At 37.4% G+C, this 17,422-nt stretch overlaps 1 protein-coding gene across 3 annotated transcripts in view; it reads right to left on the bottom strand.

Annotated features, from left to right (window-relative positions):
* The window catches only part of RTN4 (reticulon 4), a 72,552-nt gene that overhangs the window by 35,062 nt on the left and 20,068 nt on the right, over positions 1-17,422 (bottom strand). Inside the window, exons 2-3 of one of the 3 annotated variants that reach the window (XM_036925959.2) lie at positions 10,771-10,827; positions 7,684-10,080 (exon numbers count right to left, since the gene is read on the bottom strand). The exons of 1 other annotated variant lie outside the window; for it this stretch is intronic. In XM_036925959.2, the coding sequence (XP_036781854.2) occupies positions 7,684-10,080; positions 10,771-10,827 (2,454 nt within the window). The remainder of the gene's footprint in view (positions 1-7,683; positions 10,081-10,770; positions 10,828-17,422) is intronic. One more of the 3 variants, XM_036925960.2, reaches the window with a different exon arrangement.

Here is a 17,422-nt window from a genome sequence, read left to right as displayed (position 1 = left end):
TTATCTATCTTTTATGGTCTGTATTTCATATTTATTTTCAAACTGTATTGAGTCCATAGTAAGTGCTAATAAATCCTAATTTGAAAATGTCATATTTAAATATGATTCCTTTCTTAACATTTTCTAATTTAGCTACACTATACATTTACTAACAGCCTTCCAATTAAAGGTATTTCTACTTAATTTGTCAATTAAATAGCTCAATTTTTCAAGGTACTTAAATTTCTTACCTTTATTAGATTATCTGCTTACTGTCATAATCAAAGTCCAGCTAATAATTATCAAAAAGCATCCTAAATATGCTCACTAAAAATATATTTTAACCGAAATACTAAACCTAAATGTCTGTAATGCTTTGAGAAAGCTCAGACTATATAATCCATTTTTGAAGTAACCAACAAATATATATTAAGCAAACACTATCATTAAGTCAAGATCTCACTGGTTCAGATGGAAGACTAGGTCCTACCAATGGCCTCCCAACAACACAGATGTCCACCATAACAGGGTGACGCAGGCTCCATATGGAAGCAACAGAATGGTACCTATTCTCATGTCCCTACATATTAAATAACATGTCAGAAAATGTACATGGTAACCAACTTGACTTTTTTTAAATGTCTTGCATTGAATAATGTCCCCAACACAACAGGTATGTAATAAAAGCAGCAGGACCTTGGTTATCTGCTAAATTTAGGACAGTAACTGCTCATTCCAAAATGGGAAACAACTGAGAAGGAAACAAAGCCTAGACTGGAATTCTAGTTCTTAACCTGTTTGGAAAAAGACTTTCCTTGTAAAATCAGGTTAAGAATGTAAATAAGAAAGTTAGCCCAATGTCTGGAACATAGTAGAAGCTCTAAAGTATTGTGTTTATTACATAATTTTCTAAACCCTGGGAAAACTACTTAACATCTCTTGGTTTAGGTTTTCTCATCCATACGATGATTCCTTCTTTCAGACTATGGTAAAGACTAAAGAAGAGTATGTGAAAGTGCTTGGTGCTTAGATTTCCCATAAATGGCAGTTTCCCCTGAAACAAGTTAATCAAACTATTTCAAATGAGTATTATAACTACACTGAAAGTGGGGGAAGGGGAAAAAAGGAGGCAAGGGGAACTACTCCAAGTAGCTATATTATATATAATCAAACTTGGACACTCTTAAGGGAGGTGGATTTGCAAAATAATCTTGACCTCTTTTACTATGTTTATTACAGTGATATAAGAAAGCATTCTAAAAACTATTCTACATGTATTAAAGGATTAAACAAATGAGTAAATGTATTGTTAAGTATTAGGAGCCAGGGTTCTCACTATAAAAAGAATATATAAATATGAAATGAGGGAAAAAAGAAAGAATCCTCTAGGAATGGACTGGAATTGGAGGTATCCATAAATATGTGTATGTGCTTATGTTTATTTCTATGTATATATAAGTAACTATTTCCTAGCTTTGTCCTATTTCCTAGCTGGAAAGGCTTAAATGGAGTGACCCCATGGTAGCAAGGAGTACAACTAGCATCCAGTTCTTGATCTGTAATACCATTTCCCACTACAGGGAATCAGGGATCCTTGGAGAAATGGCTGATTACAGGGCTGGGGAAGAATAGGCATAAGAAGAGCCTGTAACATTTTGTCATGTTGGCAAGTAAGAAGTGCTCCCCTCTCGGCCCCAGAAAAGGATGGCTGCATATCCTTGAGCCAACTTGAATGGGGGCCCCTCACACAAATAAGAACAGTAATGAATTATAAACCACTGAGGAGAAAAGAGAAATTCATGGATACATACAGATAATTAGCTAAGTAATTAATGGAAAAGGAGGGCTCTTGCTAACAGCAGAATGAGAAGAATTATTAATAAATGTGAAGGTAGTGTTGGAATTGAAAAATCATCATTTTGCAATCTTAATGGTAAAGACTGAATCAAATAAGAATCATCAGTGGCTACTAAATCTAGGGAGGGAATGGTAATAGGGAGCAGGATATTTGCCTGGTCTTTCAGTGCCACCCCTCACAATGCTTATTAGTTTGTAAGGTAGAAAAAAAACACAGTAATTACACAACAGGGAAATCAGAGACCACCTCATCGATGAGGGACTGATGGATAGTGGGTAGTTCCATGAGAGGGGCACTACATCATCCTAATTTTGGCCATGAATCCATAACCTCAATCTATCTGATTACTAAGAAACATCAGACAAACACAAAATGAGGAAATGTCCTATTAAAAAGGGAAAGGGGAAGCACCTGTGTTCTTCAGAAATGCTAATGTCATGAGAAATAAAAACTAGAAATGTTCCAGTCTGGATCTTGCAGCAGACGACACTCTAAAGGGCATTATTAGACCAACTAACGTAAATGGAATATAAACAATAGATGGGGAAAAAGTATTGTATCAATGTAAATTTATGAAGTTAATAGCTGTACTGAGGCTATGTAAAAGAATAACCCTTTCTAAAGTATTCAGGGATAAAACAGAATGTAGGTAACTTACTCTCAAATGGTTCAAGAAAAACAAGGATGTATTTATGTACCCCTATCTAGTTATCTATAGAAAGAGAATCATTAATGATAAAGCAAATGGGGAAAATGTTAATAAATTTAGATGAAGAACATAAGACATTCTTTGTATTATGTTTAATTCTGTAATTTTTTTAAGTTTTTTGAGGTTATTTCCAAATACAAGTTAATTTTTAAAAAGCAACTGTCTTTAAAAAAAAAAAACTCTCCAAAATGATAGTTTTAAAATCTGTGTAATTCCAGTCCCAGAAAATTTATCATCTAATGTTTTATAAACCCTCCTTGAGCATACATTGGTTTTTCAGTTTAATTCTAAATAAACTTAAATGCTCTAAATGTTTCTTTTCATTTAGTCACTCATGGCCATCTGAGGAAAAAAGGGTTAGATAACCCCTTAGCTTCAAATGAGTAGATTTCTGTACACTGACCATAATATCCATACACATACACCTGCCCCAAATATAGCAAAACAGGATCTGGAAAAATTTCATCATAGTTAAATAAATGAATAAGTCTATGTGTTTTCTCCATTTGCTGTCCGTAATTTTTTCATAGAATCTTCTATGAAGTCATTCCTAATTATGGTAGAGCTACTGAATATACTACTGAATATACATCAAAACATTAAAGCATTGAAAATATTAAATAAATTATCTCAGGAAGTTTTCTCTAATTTATTCTCTTTTCTTAAAATGACATTTGTAGGCAGAATTCAATTTTAACTTGGGTAAGAAAGACTGATTTTGTAAGGGAGACAAGCAAGATATTATGATGCACACTATGATGTGTTACTGATATTTTTGGATAAAATTTGTCATGAAAAAAGTGAATACTGTCTTTCCTCCCATGATAAGGAATTTTATCAAACTGTATTCTTAATGAAATGTAAATACTAATTTTTCTCTTCATAATTATGAACATTTCATTCTGTTTTCTTTTTCACTGTACTTCATTGTGTAGAGGCAGTTTTTAATAAACTGAGGCTCAGGATTTTCTAAGGAAGTTACCTCTTCCTCCCATGGTAGAGCTAGCCTCTCTGCGTCCTTGTGGGTCGGTGGCCTTCCAGTTCAGTCAATATACATTTATATTCCAATATACAATCATACTCTATCTTAAAAACAGAAACCACCAAGGTACCAAAAGCATAAATCTTTAACCACTGATTTTTTAAAAAGTAAAGAACATACATGAAAATCCTGAGCCTAGATTATTAAAAACTGCCTCTGAACAATGAAGTACAGCAAAAAAGAAAGCAGAATGAAATGTCCATAATTATGAAGATAAATTAGTATTTACATTTCATTAATACAGCTTGATAAAATTCCTTACCACAGGAGGAAAGACAGTATTCATTTTTTTCATGACAAATTTTATCCAAAAATATCAGTAATCATCATAGTGTGCATATCTTGCTTGTCTTCCTTACAAAATCAGTCTTTCTTACCCAAGTTAAAAGTGAATTCTGCCTATAAATGTCATTTTAAGAAAACAAGGAGAATAGAAGAAACTTCCTCAGATAACTTATTTAATATTTTCAATGCCTTAATGTCTCAATGTATATTCAGTAGTATGCCCCATTTCTTAAATACTTTATGTATATCATAATTAGGGGTGGTATAAAATTTGTAACCATCTGAGAGCAGAGCCTCTCATGTCATCAGTCTCTTGCTGCACTTTGGTACATCTGACTTGAGTACACTTAACCTACACTTTTAGGAAGACAGGGAAGCTCCTGAACCCTTATAAAATATATTATAATGTTTAGCTATGTTCTTACCAGTCTGTGTCCATCGGCTGACTGAAAGTTGCATGAGAGACTTTGCCTTCACCTTTCCCCCCACTGCACCCCTAAAAAACCTAGTACAGGGTTTGGTATAAGTATTCAAAAGCAACTACCCACCTGCTTATGAACAGTTGCCTATTAATTTTAAAGACAAAGATACAAACAAGTTGCAAAGACCTAATCTAATCCCCTTCCAAAGGAAACTAACCACTAGACAGACGAAGTGGTTGTCAGTGGTCCAGTCAATACTAGAACTCGTGTCGCTTATATTGTTTTTACTGGACATGGAATTTCCTTTCTACGACTTCTTTAGAACACATACGTTGAGTGTATCCAAATAATTTTGTTCACTAATTAGCTGTTGAGATAGTTAATATTAAAAAAAGGGGGGGAGGGTTGAGTGAAAGAAGCATAAGTAACAATTTCTCAGAGAAAAGGCATTAATAACTACTTTTAAAGAGAAGCTCAGCCATTACTTATACTTTCTTCTTCAACCATCCCTACTTAGCCTTCAAAGGCACTGCCCTCTTTTCTTTCCTTAATTCTAACTATTAGGCTATCATAAGTCCTGTGGTTTAGTAAAATAAATCCAAGAAATAGCTGACTCCTGAAATACCTGAGTGCCCCCTCCTACTAGAGGATGGTTGGCATTAAGGTTTGAAAGGGAATGTAGGGGTAAACAAAGAGGGACTTTGCAGACTGTCAGAACCACTGCTCACATCCCCGCTGATCCTTGGTCTTCATCCACACCATCATCACCAGGCTGCTCTAGGCTCTGTAGACTCTTCTCTCTACTATCCTCTCCTAAAACATTTCACTGTGCTGTTTAAAATCCCCTTTCCACTACGAAGCATCTCCCTAACCTTCAACTTCTTCACTGAACATTCCTGTCACTACCTCCTTTCACTAATACCTGGCCCTTACTTGAGGACACCATTTTCCCTGTGGAACTGTAAGTAAGGGAGAGGAGGGGAGGTCAGAACCCTTCTGGATCATTAATGCTGCTTCCAAGACTACTATTGAGAGGCTTTGGGCAAAAGTCTTAGCTATTCAACTGTGACAATCTCTACCTTTCCTTACCGCTTCCATCTATCATTCTGCCAGCTGCTTCACTGCCCTTTATCAAAGTCACTTGTCCCTAATCATCTCCATCACCAAGTCTTCAATGTCATATGTAAGAGCAGTGCAACATTTGGCCTCATGGTTTATTTGACCTCACCTCTTGCAACCTTCGCCCCACTCAACTTTAACCCTGGCCTTATGGCCAAACCCTATAGCCATTACAAGCAAACTGGAATTCTAAATTCAACATCTAACATGCAAACAAACACAGACAATCCTACTTTGACCACAACTTCCTATCATTCTGGTGTTCATATTTTTTTTCTACTATGGCTGATTCTCAGGTCTAAGTTGGACCTCGAGTTTCTTTGACCTTCCACTCCCCTATCTATTAACTCCCTCTCCTCTCCTCTCTACATTTTCAACTTAGGTGCCACAGTCACATCAAACTACTCTCTTGCTCTTTTCCTTAACTTTAACTCACTGTCCTGCCACTGGGCCCATCTAGCAAAACACAACCATGAATCAATATAAGCATCTGCCTTTCCTGAACTCATACCTGGGCTGTTGGGCACAGATAAAGAAAGGTCACTCTATCACACAGATCACCCTTCAACCTTCACTGGTCTCCATGCAGTACCTTTGCTTCCTTTCAGATCTTTTCCACCCAAGCACGTTCCAGTTCATTCTCAGCAAATGAGCTAACGTTCTGCTTTTAAAGAATAACTACCAAACAATTCCCTCAAGTTCCAGTCATGAAACTCTAGCAGTATCAATACCCTTACTTTCCCTTCCATTCACTAGTCTTTTAAAACCTTCCTTTTATAAGCTGATTCCCCCACCTGAATTCTGTATCTCATCCCATCCTCTCCTGACCTTCTACTAGCTCCTTTAATTAAACTTTTACTCCCGTCTTTTAAAAAAAAGAAAAAAAAAGCCCTTCCCCAATCCCAGACACTCCCCCTCAAGCTTGCTAATGCTTTCTCCACATTCTCAAACTTCTTAAAAACTGTCAATATTCAGTACGCACTTGCTCAAGTCCCATTCATTCCTCAACCCTAGCCCTGCCCACTTGATACCACCTGCCATTGCCATGCCAACACCTTCCCTCCTTTCTGACAAATTCTCAGTCCCTTATCTTAACCAAGATCTCTAATATTTGCTAATGTTGATAAATTCTTCCACCTTTAAATCTTTCTCTTCTTTTGGCTTTCCATAGTTGATATCTGTGACTTTAACTACTATCTCTGAGCCCATGGCAATATACAATACAGCCAAGATCTCTCTCAAGAGACCTTGTATATCCATCAATTTTGGATGTCTCCTGGGTACCTTAATACCAACATATTCAAAACTGAATTTTTTATTTTCTTCCCTTCTACTCAATTTATTCTCTCATGTTCCCTCGGTTTCTCATAATGCCATTCATGTATTTGCACTTTCAAGGAACCCAATTTCTGGAGTCATTGTTAACTCCTCCCCTTATTCTTCATGTCCATATCCAGTCAAACACTAACTCGTCTGTTTCCATGCTCATCCCACTGCCTAAACGTCCATAATCTCTTCTAAGATTATAGTAACAATCTCTAAACTGGTCTCTCTGCCACCAAAACTACTCATCTCCAATACATAAGTGTATTCAGTAAATACACAGTAATCATTACATACCTTTATAGAAAACACAGCTTAATTAGAATGCTTAATAAAAAACACATGTACAAATCACCTTACGCAAATCAGGTGGGAAATGTAGTCAAAAGAAAAAAATGAGAATTAGTGCTTCTCAGAAGACTTTCTAATAGCATATCTCAATTTACACTTTTCAAGAAAATGTCTACTACTCAACATGCTAAATTTTATACCTATTACTGGAAAATACTGCATTATATTGAAATATTAAGAAATATGTTTAAAGATTTTTTTCACTAAAAATTTACAATGAGGTAATTTCTGGGAAAATAAAATTAAATACATCTGAAAATAGTTTTAATACCTCTTGCTCTTCACACTATCTGAATACACTCAAGCATAAGAAAAGAAACAGACATTGAAGGCAATTCTAATTTTTAAAAAATTCTAGTTTCAGGGAGCAATATAAAAATGATTAACAAATTAACTGTGTGGAAAAGAGCAAGAGTGATGAGTGCAAGGGGGTAAAAAAAGCACTGAGACTTTTAAGGAGACAGCAGAAAAGAATTATCAATATCATATACTAAACACTATAAATGTAATATATTACACAAAACATTGTGGAATGTTCCACAGTAAGTCACAAGATGGCAAGAAAGCACAAAACACTGTACAGACTAATAATTACCTGAATTTTTACTCAGCTCAGCTGAAAATATAGCAGACGGTGATCTGTTCTCTTTTTGTATATCAGAAGGAAGTTTTTTCTCATCTTCTTTCACAGGAACTTTGGGTTTAACTGTACTGCCTATCTCTGTTTCAGTGGCCAAAGCAGAAACATCTGGAGGCAGTGAGGGTACCTGTGAAACAACTGACCTATCTTTGGAGAAGTCATCTGAGACATGGACTTTATCTTCTTCTTTAGGTTGTACATTTTTAAAAGAAAGGTCGTGGAGAGATTCTTTGCAAGGCAATGACCCAGCTCCACCCTGGACATCAGCAATTTCATTTTTGTGGGATACTTCTAGATCGCTGTATTCCCTGGCTAACTTAGGAGAAAAATCTGTTTTAGAACTGACAAGTGTAGGGAACTCATCTATAATTTCAATTGGAGATGAATCTGAAAATGTTTCACTCTCTCTCATTTTTGCTTCCTTTGCAATAAACAAGCCATCATTTGAATAAACTGTGGTATTGAGCTCCTCCATCTGCAAAGGAATTTTCTCCTTTTTGGTCAATGTTGAAATGTCATCTAATGTATCTTTTGTGGTGTCTAATCTGAGCTGAACAGATTCCAAATATGGCTTTCCCCCAGATGGTGGTGAAGCACTGAGTTTTTCCTTATTTTCATGTGCTATCATTAACTCAGATGAAGTTTCAATGAAATTTTCTTTCACAAGTATCACAGCTTCATCTTGGTTTTGTGGAACTTCAGGTATTGAATCATCACTAAATAAGTCAACTGGTTCAGAATCTGGTGAGGAATCCTCAACTAGCTCAGAATGATCAGGCACTGGCTGTGCAACTTTTGCTATTTCTGAATAATTAGAGAATTCTGGAGTTGGTTCAGTAGAGAGCTTTGTTTCTTTAATTAAATCACACGCAATAGATATATAAGGAGCTTCTGTTTCTTGAACAGCTACATTAATACGTTCAGGCTCTTTAATTTCTTCCTTTATTCCTGATACCTTTTTTAATGACACATTCATGGCCTCTTCATACGGTGGAGGATTCTCAGGCTCAAGTTTTATGCTTTCGTAATTCACCAAAGGAGGAGCTTCTAATGGTGGTGAACTGGGTTGCACTGCAGAAGCACCAGAACTAGGAACTGTGGAATTTAACGGTGCTTCCATAACAATGTCAGGCAAAACTGGTGGAGGAGTAGCTTCCGATTCTTCAAAGGATGGGCAAAGCTGTGCTACAGAGTAGGGCGACTCCTGCATAGCTTCTGATGTTTGAACCAAGTCCATTTTTGTTTCAAAAGCAATCTTTGTACCTGCAGCTTCATTCAATTCACTTTCACATGCTTCCTGTACTAAATCTGGGGTTAGGCCTTCAGGCATGCTTGCCACTAGTTCCTCAGTAACCTTTGATAAATTATCTGTTGTGACATAATCTGTCTCAGAATCCTTTGTTGCTACAAGGAAAGGATTTGATGTTTCAGTACTAATATTCTTCTCTGTTACAATTTGGGCCTTTTTTTCTTCTATTTTTTTCTCATCTGTCTTATTTTCTGAAGTATGATCTACCAGCAAAGGAAAAATGTTTGTTGAAATGTTTTCAGTCACTGTTGTATTAAAGGGAGCATATGTGATATATGCTCCTGAGCCATCTTTGATAGCTTCCGGTGTACTGGGAAAAGAAGTATCATCATTACTGCTTTCACTATCTTTTTCAAGACGGGTTTGCTCAAGGCTATCTGCAAAATATTTCTGATCCACTTTACTTTCCAACTTGCTCCTTATATTGCCTCCTACAGCCACCACATCACTATTTTGATTATCTTTTACTTCCCATACTTGCTCAAATGGTTTGAAATCTGCATATTCCTCCCTCATAGGAGCTCCTCCTGCAATTCCTTTTTCATTAAAACTGTCCTGTGTTTTTTCTAGAGACATAACTTTGTCCTCTATTATCAATTTAGTAAGGGCTACAGGTAACTCTTGTTTATAACAAAGGATGTTATTACTAATTAAATCCGCTTCTTCATCCTTTTTCTTCACAATTATTTCTTTGCTAGGACTTGCTACTATTACGGCAGATTCTGCTTTTGGAGTGCCACTGAATGATGACCCCATTTCTGAATATTCCAATTCTGAAAACTTTGTTAAATCTCTGTCTACAAATGGATTTTTTGCCTTCTCTGAGAACTCTTTAGAAGCTTCATTTGAAGTTTCTTGAAGTGTTCCTCTGGTGGGTAATACTGCTGGTAAATTACCAAGGTATTCATGCTCTTTAAAAGAAGCAGCTGAGAGGGGAGACAGAGAAGGAAGAGAAGCAGCAGTTTCAAGCAGGACAGATGGGAAATCCTCTTGACCAGCAGAAACATTGTTACCTGGCTGCTCCTTCAAGTCCATAATTTTTTCTGTGACCATGGACAGAAAGGAAAGTTAGAGAATGCCAGCGTTCTGAATTAATGCAAGTTTTATGACAGACTCAAAATACTTTTTATAAAACCTGTTACTAAAATTAAATGTTAGCATTTAATTAATAATAATCAAGTAGACTTGAATCATTACTGAAAAATTAAGTGTCAATAAAACATGACAAAATGTCAAAATATTATTGTCAATAAAACATGTGCATGGGTACAGAAGCAATTTATATGCTATGCAAAGACAAACTTTGTGGGAAAAAATCTTAAGTATAATCAACTGAGAAAAGCTATTTCTAACTAGTTTTGGAGAAAGGAAACAGAATTTGAGAAAAGAGTTTGACAGAATAGAAAAGAAAGGGCACTGGATAGCTAAATGGCATAGACTGGCATTCTTTTCAGCTATAAGTAAACTGTACTTGAAGAAAAGGCCTAGTCAATATGTAAATGTAAATCAAGGTCTAAGAATTCCTTACATATTTCCAAATGTTATTCAGGATCTGTCCATTTCTCTCTTGGACATACCATATAAAATGAAATTTCGACTTTTTCAATAGACAAACATTCTGGGAACCATGCCATCTTTAGTAAATTCAAACTACCCTGTACAGACTTAACAAAACTAAAGAGTTAAAGTTAGAATACACAGAGGATAAAAAAAGGCTAGCAGAAAGAACTTGCCTGCAGAGGAGTGTATCACAGGCTCAGATGCAGCAGGAAGAGCAAAAAGTGTCTCATCTGAAAAACAAATAGAATATAACCTCAGCGGAAATAAAGACAGAGTTGGAAAGAGACTAAAGGTAAGAGGAGCAAGCAAGGGTTCAGTTTGTAATGAGTTAACACAAAACTTTATCTACAGAGGAAAAGCCAAGATAGAAAGAAAAAGTAGTACCATTAGTAATACCATTAATTCCAATTAAATTTTCATATATAAAGTTGATTAAATAAAATCCATAGAAGCTACAATTTTTTCAAGAGGCAATAACATGTTTAATGTTTTAAAACTTCATAAGCCAAATTGGCTTTATGATACTATTATTCTCATTTAACATATTGCTTCCAAAGCTCATTTTACTAACATTTTCAGATAGGCAAATTATCTTCTTAATTGAGCCAAAAATTAAAAAGATGCATTTGAATAAAATTAGTAGCTAATCTTTTTTAAATTGGCATACATCCAATTCAGAACACTTTCAGAGAATCATGCATATTCTCTTACATTACAGGTTGTCTATTTTTAAAGAAAAACAATCTGATAGTCATTGTGCACTATTCTTTGAAGATGTGCCCCTGTCCAAGTTACAAGGAAAATACTATCATTAGGAAAATAATTATCATCTCCTGTTTTGTTTAAAATTAACATTGATGGATACTTGTTTTATGTGCTTTTCTTGCAAGAACTCATTTTATTCCTTACAATCCTATTGTTTTAAGTGATGCTATTACTATCCCCCACTTAACAGATAAAAAAAAATGAATGACAGAGAAGTAACTCACTCAATTCAGAACTGGTGAATCTCAGGCAACTCAATACCATTTTCCTATCCACTATATGCTGTATGTTATGGACTTGATGTTTGTGTCCCCCTCAAAATTCGTATGTTGAAGTCCCAATCTCCAATGGGATCATATTTAGAAATAGGGCCTTTGGGAGGTAATTAGGACTACATGAGGTCCTGAGGGCAGGACATGGTCTACAGGATTAGTGTCCTTAAAAGAAAAGACACTGACAAAGGCGGAGCCAAGATGGCGGCGTAAGTAGAGCAGCGAAAATCTCCTCCCAAAACCACATATATCTATGAAAATATAGCAAAGACAACTTTTCCTAGAATAAAGACCAGAGGACACAGGACAACATCCAGACCACATCCACACCTGCGAGAACCCAGCGCCTCTCAAAGAGGATAAGATACAAGCCCCAGCCCCACGGGACCCGAGTGCCTCTCCGCCCAGCTCCCGGCAGGAGGAGAGTAGGCAGAGCGGGAGGGAGAGGGAGCCCAGGACTGCTGAACACCCAGCCCCAGCCATCCGGAGCAGAGTGCAGACACAGTGCATGCACGGGGCCCTGGATACTAGGGAAACAGGGCAGCAAAAACGGTGAGCGGGCACTGGAGGCCGGCGCCTGAGGACAAAAGAAAAGCGAGCGGCCATTTTTTTTTGTTGTTGTTGTTTTGTTTTGACGAGTGCTTTTTGGAAGTCTTAAAGGGACAGGGACCCCAATACTAGGGAAACAGGGCAGCAAGACCGGCGAGCGGGTATTGGAGGCCGGCGCCGGAGAACAAAAGAAAAGCGAGCGGCCATTTTTTGTTGTTGTTGTTTTGTTTTGGCAAGTGCTTTTTGGAAATCTTAAAGGGACAGGGACCCCAATACTAGGGAAACAGGGCAGTAAGACCGGTGAGCAGGTGCCTGAGGTTGGCGCCAGAGAATAAAGAAAAATGAGTGGCCTTTTTTTTTTTTTTTTTTTTGTGGCCGTTGTTTTGTTTTGGTGGGTGCTTTCTGTAAGTCTTAAAGGGGCAGGGCGGGACACTTAGTCCAGAGGTAGGGAATCCGGGGATCTCTGGGCACTCTTAATCCCCTGGGCAGCAGGGAGCACAGAGGCCCCTTACGGACATAAATAGCCTCCCGGCTGCTCCCCCTCCAATGCGACTCCACCATTTTGGAGCAGCAGTCCAAGCCAGGCCACGCCCACAGCAACAGCGGAGATTAACTCCATAGCAGCAGGGCAGGAAGCAGAAACCCTGTCTGCGCGCAGGTGCACAGCACAAGCCACTAGAGGCCGCTGTTCTCCCAGGAGAGGAAGGCCACAAACCAACAAGAAGGGAAGTTCTTCCAGCTGTCATTCGTTCCAGCTCTGCAAACTATTCCTATCACCATGAAAAGACAAAATTACAGGCAAACCAAGATCACAGAGACACCAGAGAAGGAGACAGACCTAACCAGTCTTCCTGACGAGGAATTCAAAATAAAAATCATAAACATGCTGACAGAGATGCAGAGAAATATGCAAGAGAAATGGGGGGAAGTCTGGAGGGAGATCACAGATGCCAGGAAGGAGATTACAGAAATGAAACAAACTCTGGAAGGACTTATAAGCAGAATGGATAAGATGCAAGAGGCCATTGATGGAATAGAAACCAGAGAACAGGAATGCATAGAAGCTGACATAAAGAGAGATAAAAGGATCTCCAGGAATGACACAATATTAAGAGAACTGTGTGACCAGTCCAAAAGGAACAATATCTGTATTACAGGGGTACCAGAAGAAGAAGAGAGAGGAAAAGGGATGGAAAGTATCTTAAAAGAAATAATTGCTGAAAACTTCCCCAAACTGGGGGAGGAAATAATCGAACAGACCACGGAAATACACAGAACTCCCAACAGAAAGGATCCAAGGAGGACAATACCAAGACACATAATAATTAAAATGGCAAAGATCAAGGACAAGGAAAGAGTTTTAAAGGCAGCTAGAGAGAAAAAGGTCACATATAAAGGAAAACCCATCAGGCTAACATCAGACTTCTCGACAGAAACCCTACAGGCCAAAGAGAATGGCATGATATATTTAATGCAATGAAACAGAAGGGCCTTGAACCAAGGATACTGTATCCAGCACGACTATCATTTAAATATGATGGCGGGATTAAACAATTCCCAGACAAGTAAAAGCTGAGGGAATTTGCTTCCCACAAACCACCTCTACAGGGCATCTTACAGGGACTGCTCTAGGTGGGAGCACTCCTAGAAAGAGCACACAACAAAACACCCAACATATGAAGAATGGAGGAGGAGGAATAAGCAGGGAGAGAAGAAAAGAATCTCCAGAGAGTGTATATAACAGCTCAATAAGTGAGCTAAGTTAGGCAGTAAGATACTAAAGAGGCTAACCTTGAACCTTTGGTAACCACGAATCTAAAGTCTGCAATGGCAATAAGTACATATCTTTCAATAGTCACCCTAAATGTAAATGGACTTAATGCACCAATCAAAAGACACAGAGTAACAGAATGGTTAAAAAAGCAAGACCCATCTATATGCTGCTTACAAGAAACTCACCTCAAACCCAAAGACATGTACAGACTAAAAGTCAAGGGATGGAAAAACATATTTCAAGCAAACAACAGCGAGAAGAAAGCAGGAGTTGCAGTACTAATATCAGACAAAATAGACTTCAAAACAAAGAAAGTAACAAGAGATAAAGAAGGACACTACATAATGATAAAGGGCTCAGTCCAACATGAGGATATAACCATTCTAAATATATTTGCACCCAACACAGGAGCACCAGCATATGTGAAACAAATACTAACAGAACTAAAGGGGGAAATAGACTGCAATGCATTCATTTTAGTAGAGTTCAACACACCACTCACCCCAAAGGATAGATCCACCAGGCAGAAAATAAGTAAGGACACGGAAGCACCAAATAACACAGTAGAACAGATGGACCTAATAGACATCTATAGAACTCTACATCCAAAAGCAACAGGATATATATTCTTCTCAAGTGCACATGGAACATTCTCCAGAATAGACCACATACTAGCCCACAAAAAGAACCTCAGTAAATTCCAAAATACTGAAATTCTACCAACCAATTTTTCAGACCACAAAGGTATAAAACTAGAAATAAATTCTACAAAGAAAACAAAAAGGCTCACAAACACATGGAGGCTTAACAACATGCTCCTAAATAATCAATGGATCAACGAACAAATTAAAATAGAGATCAAGGAATATATAGAAACAAATGACAATAACAACACAAAGCCCCAACTTCTGTGGGACGCAGCGAAAGCAGTCTTAAGAGGAAAGTATATAGCAATCCAGGCACACTTAAAGAAGGAAGTACAATCCCAAATGAACAGTCTAAACTCACAATTATCGAAATTGGAAAAACAAGAACAAATGAGGCCTAAAGTCAGCAGAAGGAGGGACATAACAGAGATCAGAGAAGAAATAAACAAAATTGAGAAGAATAAAACAATAGCAAAAATCAATGAAACCAAGAGCTGGTTCTTTGAGAAAATAAACAAAATAGATAAGCCTCTAGCAAAACTTAAGAGAAAAAGAGAATCAACACAAATCAACAGAATCAGAAATGAGAACAGAAAAATCATGACAGACTCCACAGAAATACAAAGAATTATTAAAGACTACTATGAAAACCTATATGCCAACAAGCTGGAAAACCTAGAAGAAATGGACAACTTCTTAGAAAAATACAACCTTCCAAGACTGACCAAGGAAGAAACACAAAAGTTAAACAAACCAATTACGAGCAAAGAAATTGAAACGGTAATCAAAAAGTACCCAAGAACAAAAACCCCGGGCCGGATGGATTTACCTCGGAATTTTATCAGACACACAGAGAAGACATAATACCCATTCTCCCTAAAGTTTTCCAAAAAATAGAAGAGGAGGGAATACTCCCAAACTCATTCTATGAAACCAACATCACCCTAATACCAAAACCAGGCAAAGACACCGCCAAAAAGAAAATTACAGACCAATATCCCTGATGAATGTAAATGCAAAAATACTTAATAAAATATTAGCAAACCAAATTCAAAAGTATATCAAAAGGATCATACACCATGACCAAGTGGGAATCATCCCAGGGATGCAGGGATGGTACAACATTCGAAAGTCCATCAACATCATCCACCACATCAACAAAAAGAAAGACAAAAACCACATGATCATCTCCATAGATGCTGAAAAAGCATTTGACAAAATTCAACATCCATTCATGATAAAAACTCTCAGCAAAATGGGAATAGAGGGCAAGTACCTCAACATAATAAAGGCCATATATCATAAACCCACAGCCAACATCATACTGAACAGCAAGAAGCTGAAAGCTTTTCCTCTGAGATTGGGAACTAGACAGGGATGCCCACTCTCCCCACTGCTATTTAACATAGTACTGGAGGTCCTAGCCATCGCAATCAGACAAAACAAAGAAATACAAGGAATCCAGATTGGTAAAGAAGAAGTTAAACTGTCACTATTTGCAGATGACATGATATTGTACATAAAAAACCCTAAAGACTCCACCACAAAACTACTAGAACTGATATCGGAATACAGCAAAGTTGCAGGATACAAAATTAACACACAGAAATCTGTAACTTTCCTATACACTAACAATGAACCAATAGAAAGAGAAATCAGGAAAACAATTCCATTCACAATTGCATCAAAAAGAATAAAATACCTAGGAATAAATCCAACCAAAGAAGTGAATGACCTATACTCTGAAAACTACAAGTCACTTTTAAGAGAAATTAAAGGGGATACTAACAGATGGAAACTCATCCCATGCTCATGGCTAGGAAGAATTAATATCGCCAAAATGGCCATCCTGCCCAAAGCAATATACAGATTTGATGCAATCCCTGTCAAATTACCAGCAACATTCTTCAATGAACTGGAACAAATAATTCAAAAATTCATGTGGAAACACCAAAGACCCCGAATAGCCAAAGCAATCCTGAGAAAGAAGAATAAAGTAGGGGGGATCTCACTCCCCAACTTCAAGCTCTACTATAAAGCCATAGTAATCAAGACAATTTGGTACTGGCACAAGAACAGAGCCACAGACCAGTGGAACAGACTAGAGACTCCAGACATTAACCCAGAAATATATGGTCAATTAATATTTGATAAAGGAGCCATGGACATACAATGGGGAAATGACAGTCTCTTCAACAGATGGTGCTGGCAAAACTGGACAGCTACATGTAGGAGAATGAAACTGGACCATTGTCTAACCCCATATACAAAAGTAAATTCAAAATGGATCAAAGACCTGAATGTAAGTCATGAAACCATTAAACTCGGGGAGAAAAACATAGGCAAAAACCTCTTAGACATAAGCATGAGTGAACTCTTCTTGAACATATCTCCCCGGGCAAGGAAAACAACAGCAAAAATGAACAAGTGGGACTATATTAAGCTGAAAAGCTTCTGTACAGCAAAAGACACCATCAATAGAACAAAAAGGAACCCTACAGTATGGGAGAATATATTTGTAAATGACACATCCGATAAAGGCTTGACGTCCAAAATATATAAAGAGCTCACATGCCTCAACAAACAAAAATCAAATAATCCAATTAAAAAATGGGCAGAGGAACTGAACAGCCAGTTCTCCAAAAAAGAAATACAGATGGCCAACAGACACATGAAAAGATACTCCACATCACTAATTATCAGAGAAATGAAAATTAAAACTACAATGAGATATCACCTCACACCAGTAAGGATGGCTGCCATCCAAAAGACAAACAACAACAAATGTTGGCGAGGCTGTGGAGAAAGGGGAACCCTC

The sequence above is a fragment of the Manis pentadactyla genome, chromosome 2 (genome assembly GCF_030020395.1).
Source record: "Manis pentadactyla isolate mManPen7 chromosome 2, mManPen7.hap1, whole genome shotgun sequence".
Lineage (NCBI taxonomy): Eukaryota > Metazoa > Chordata > Mammalia > Pholidota > Manidae > Manis > Manis pentadactyla.
The sequence above is the reverse complement of the archived record's forward strand: the minus strand, read 5'-3'. Positions and strand labels throughout refer to the sequence as shown.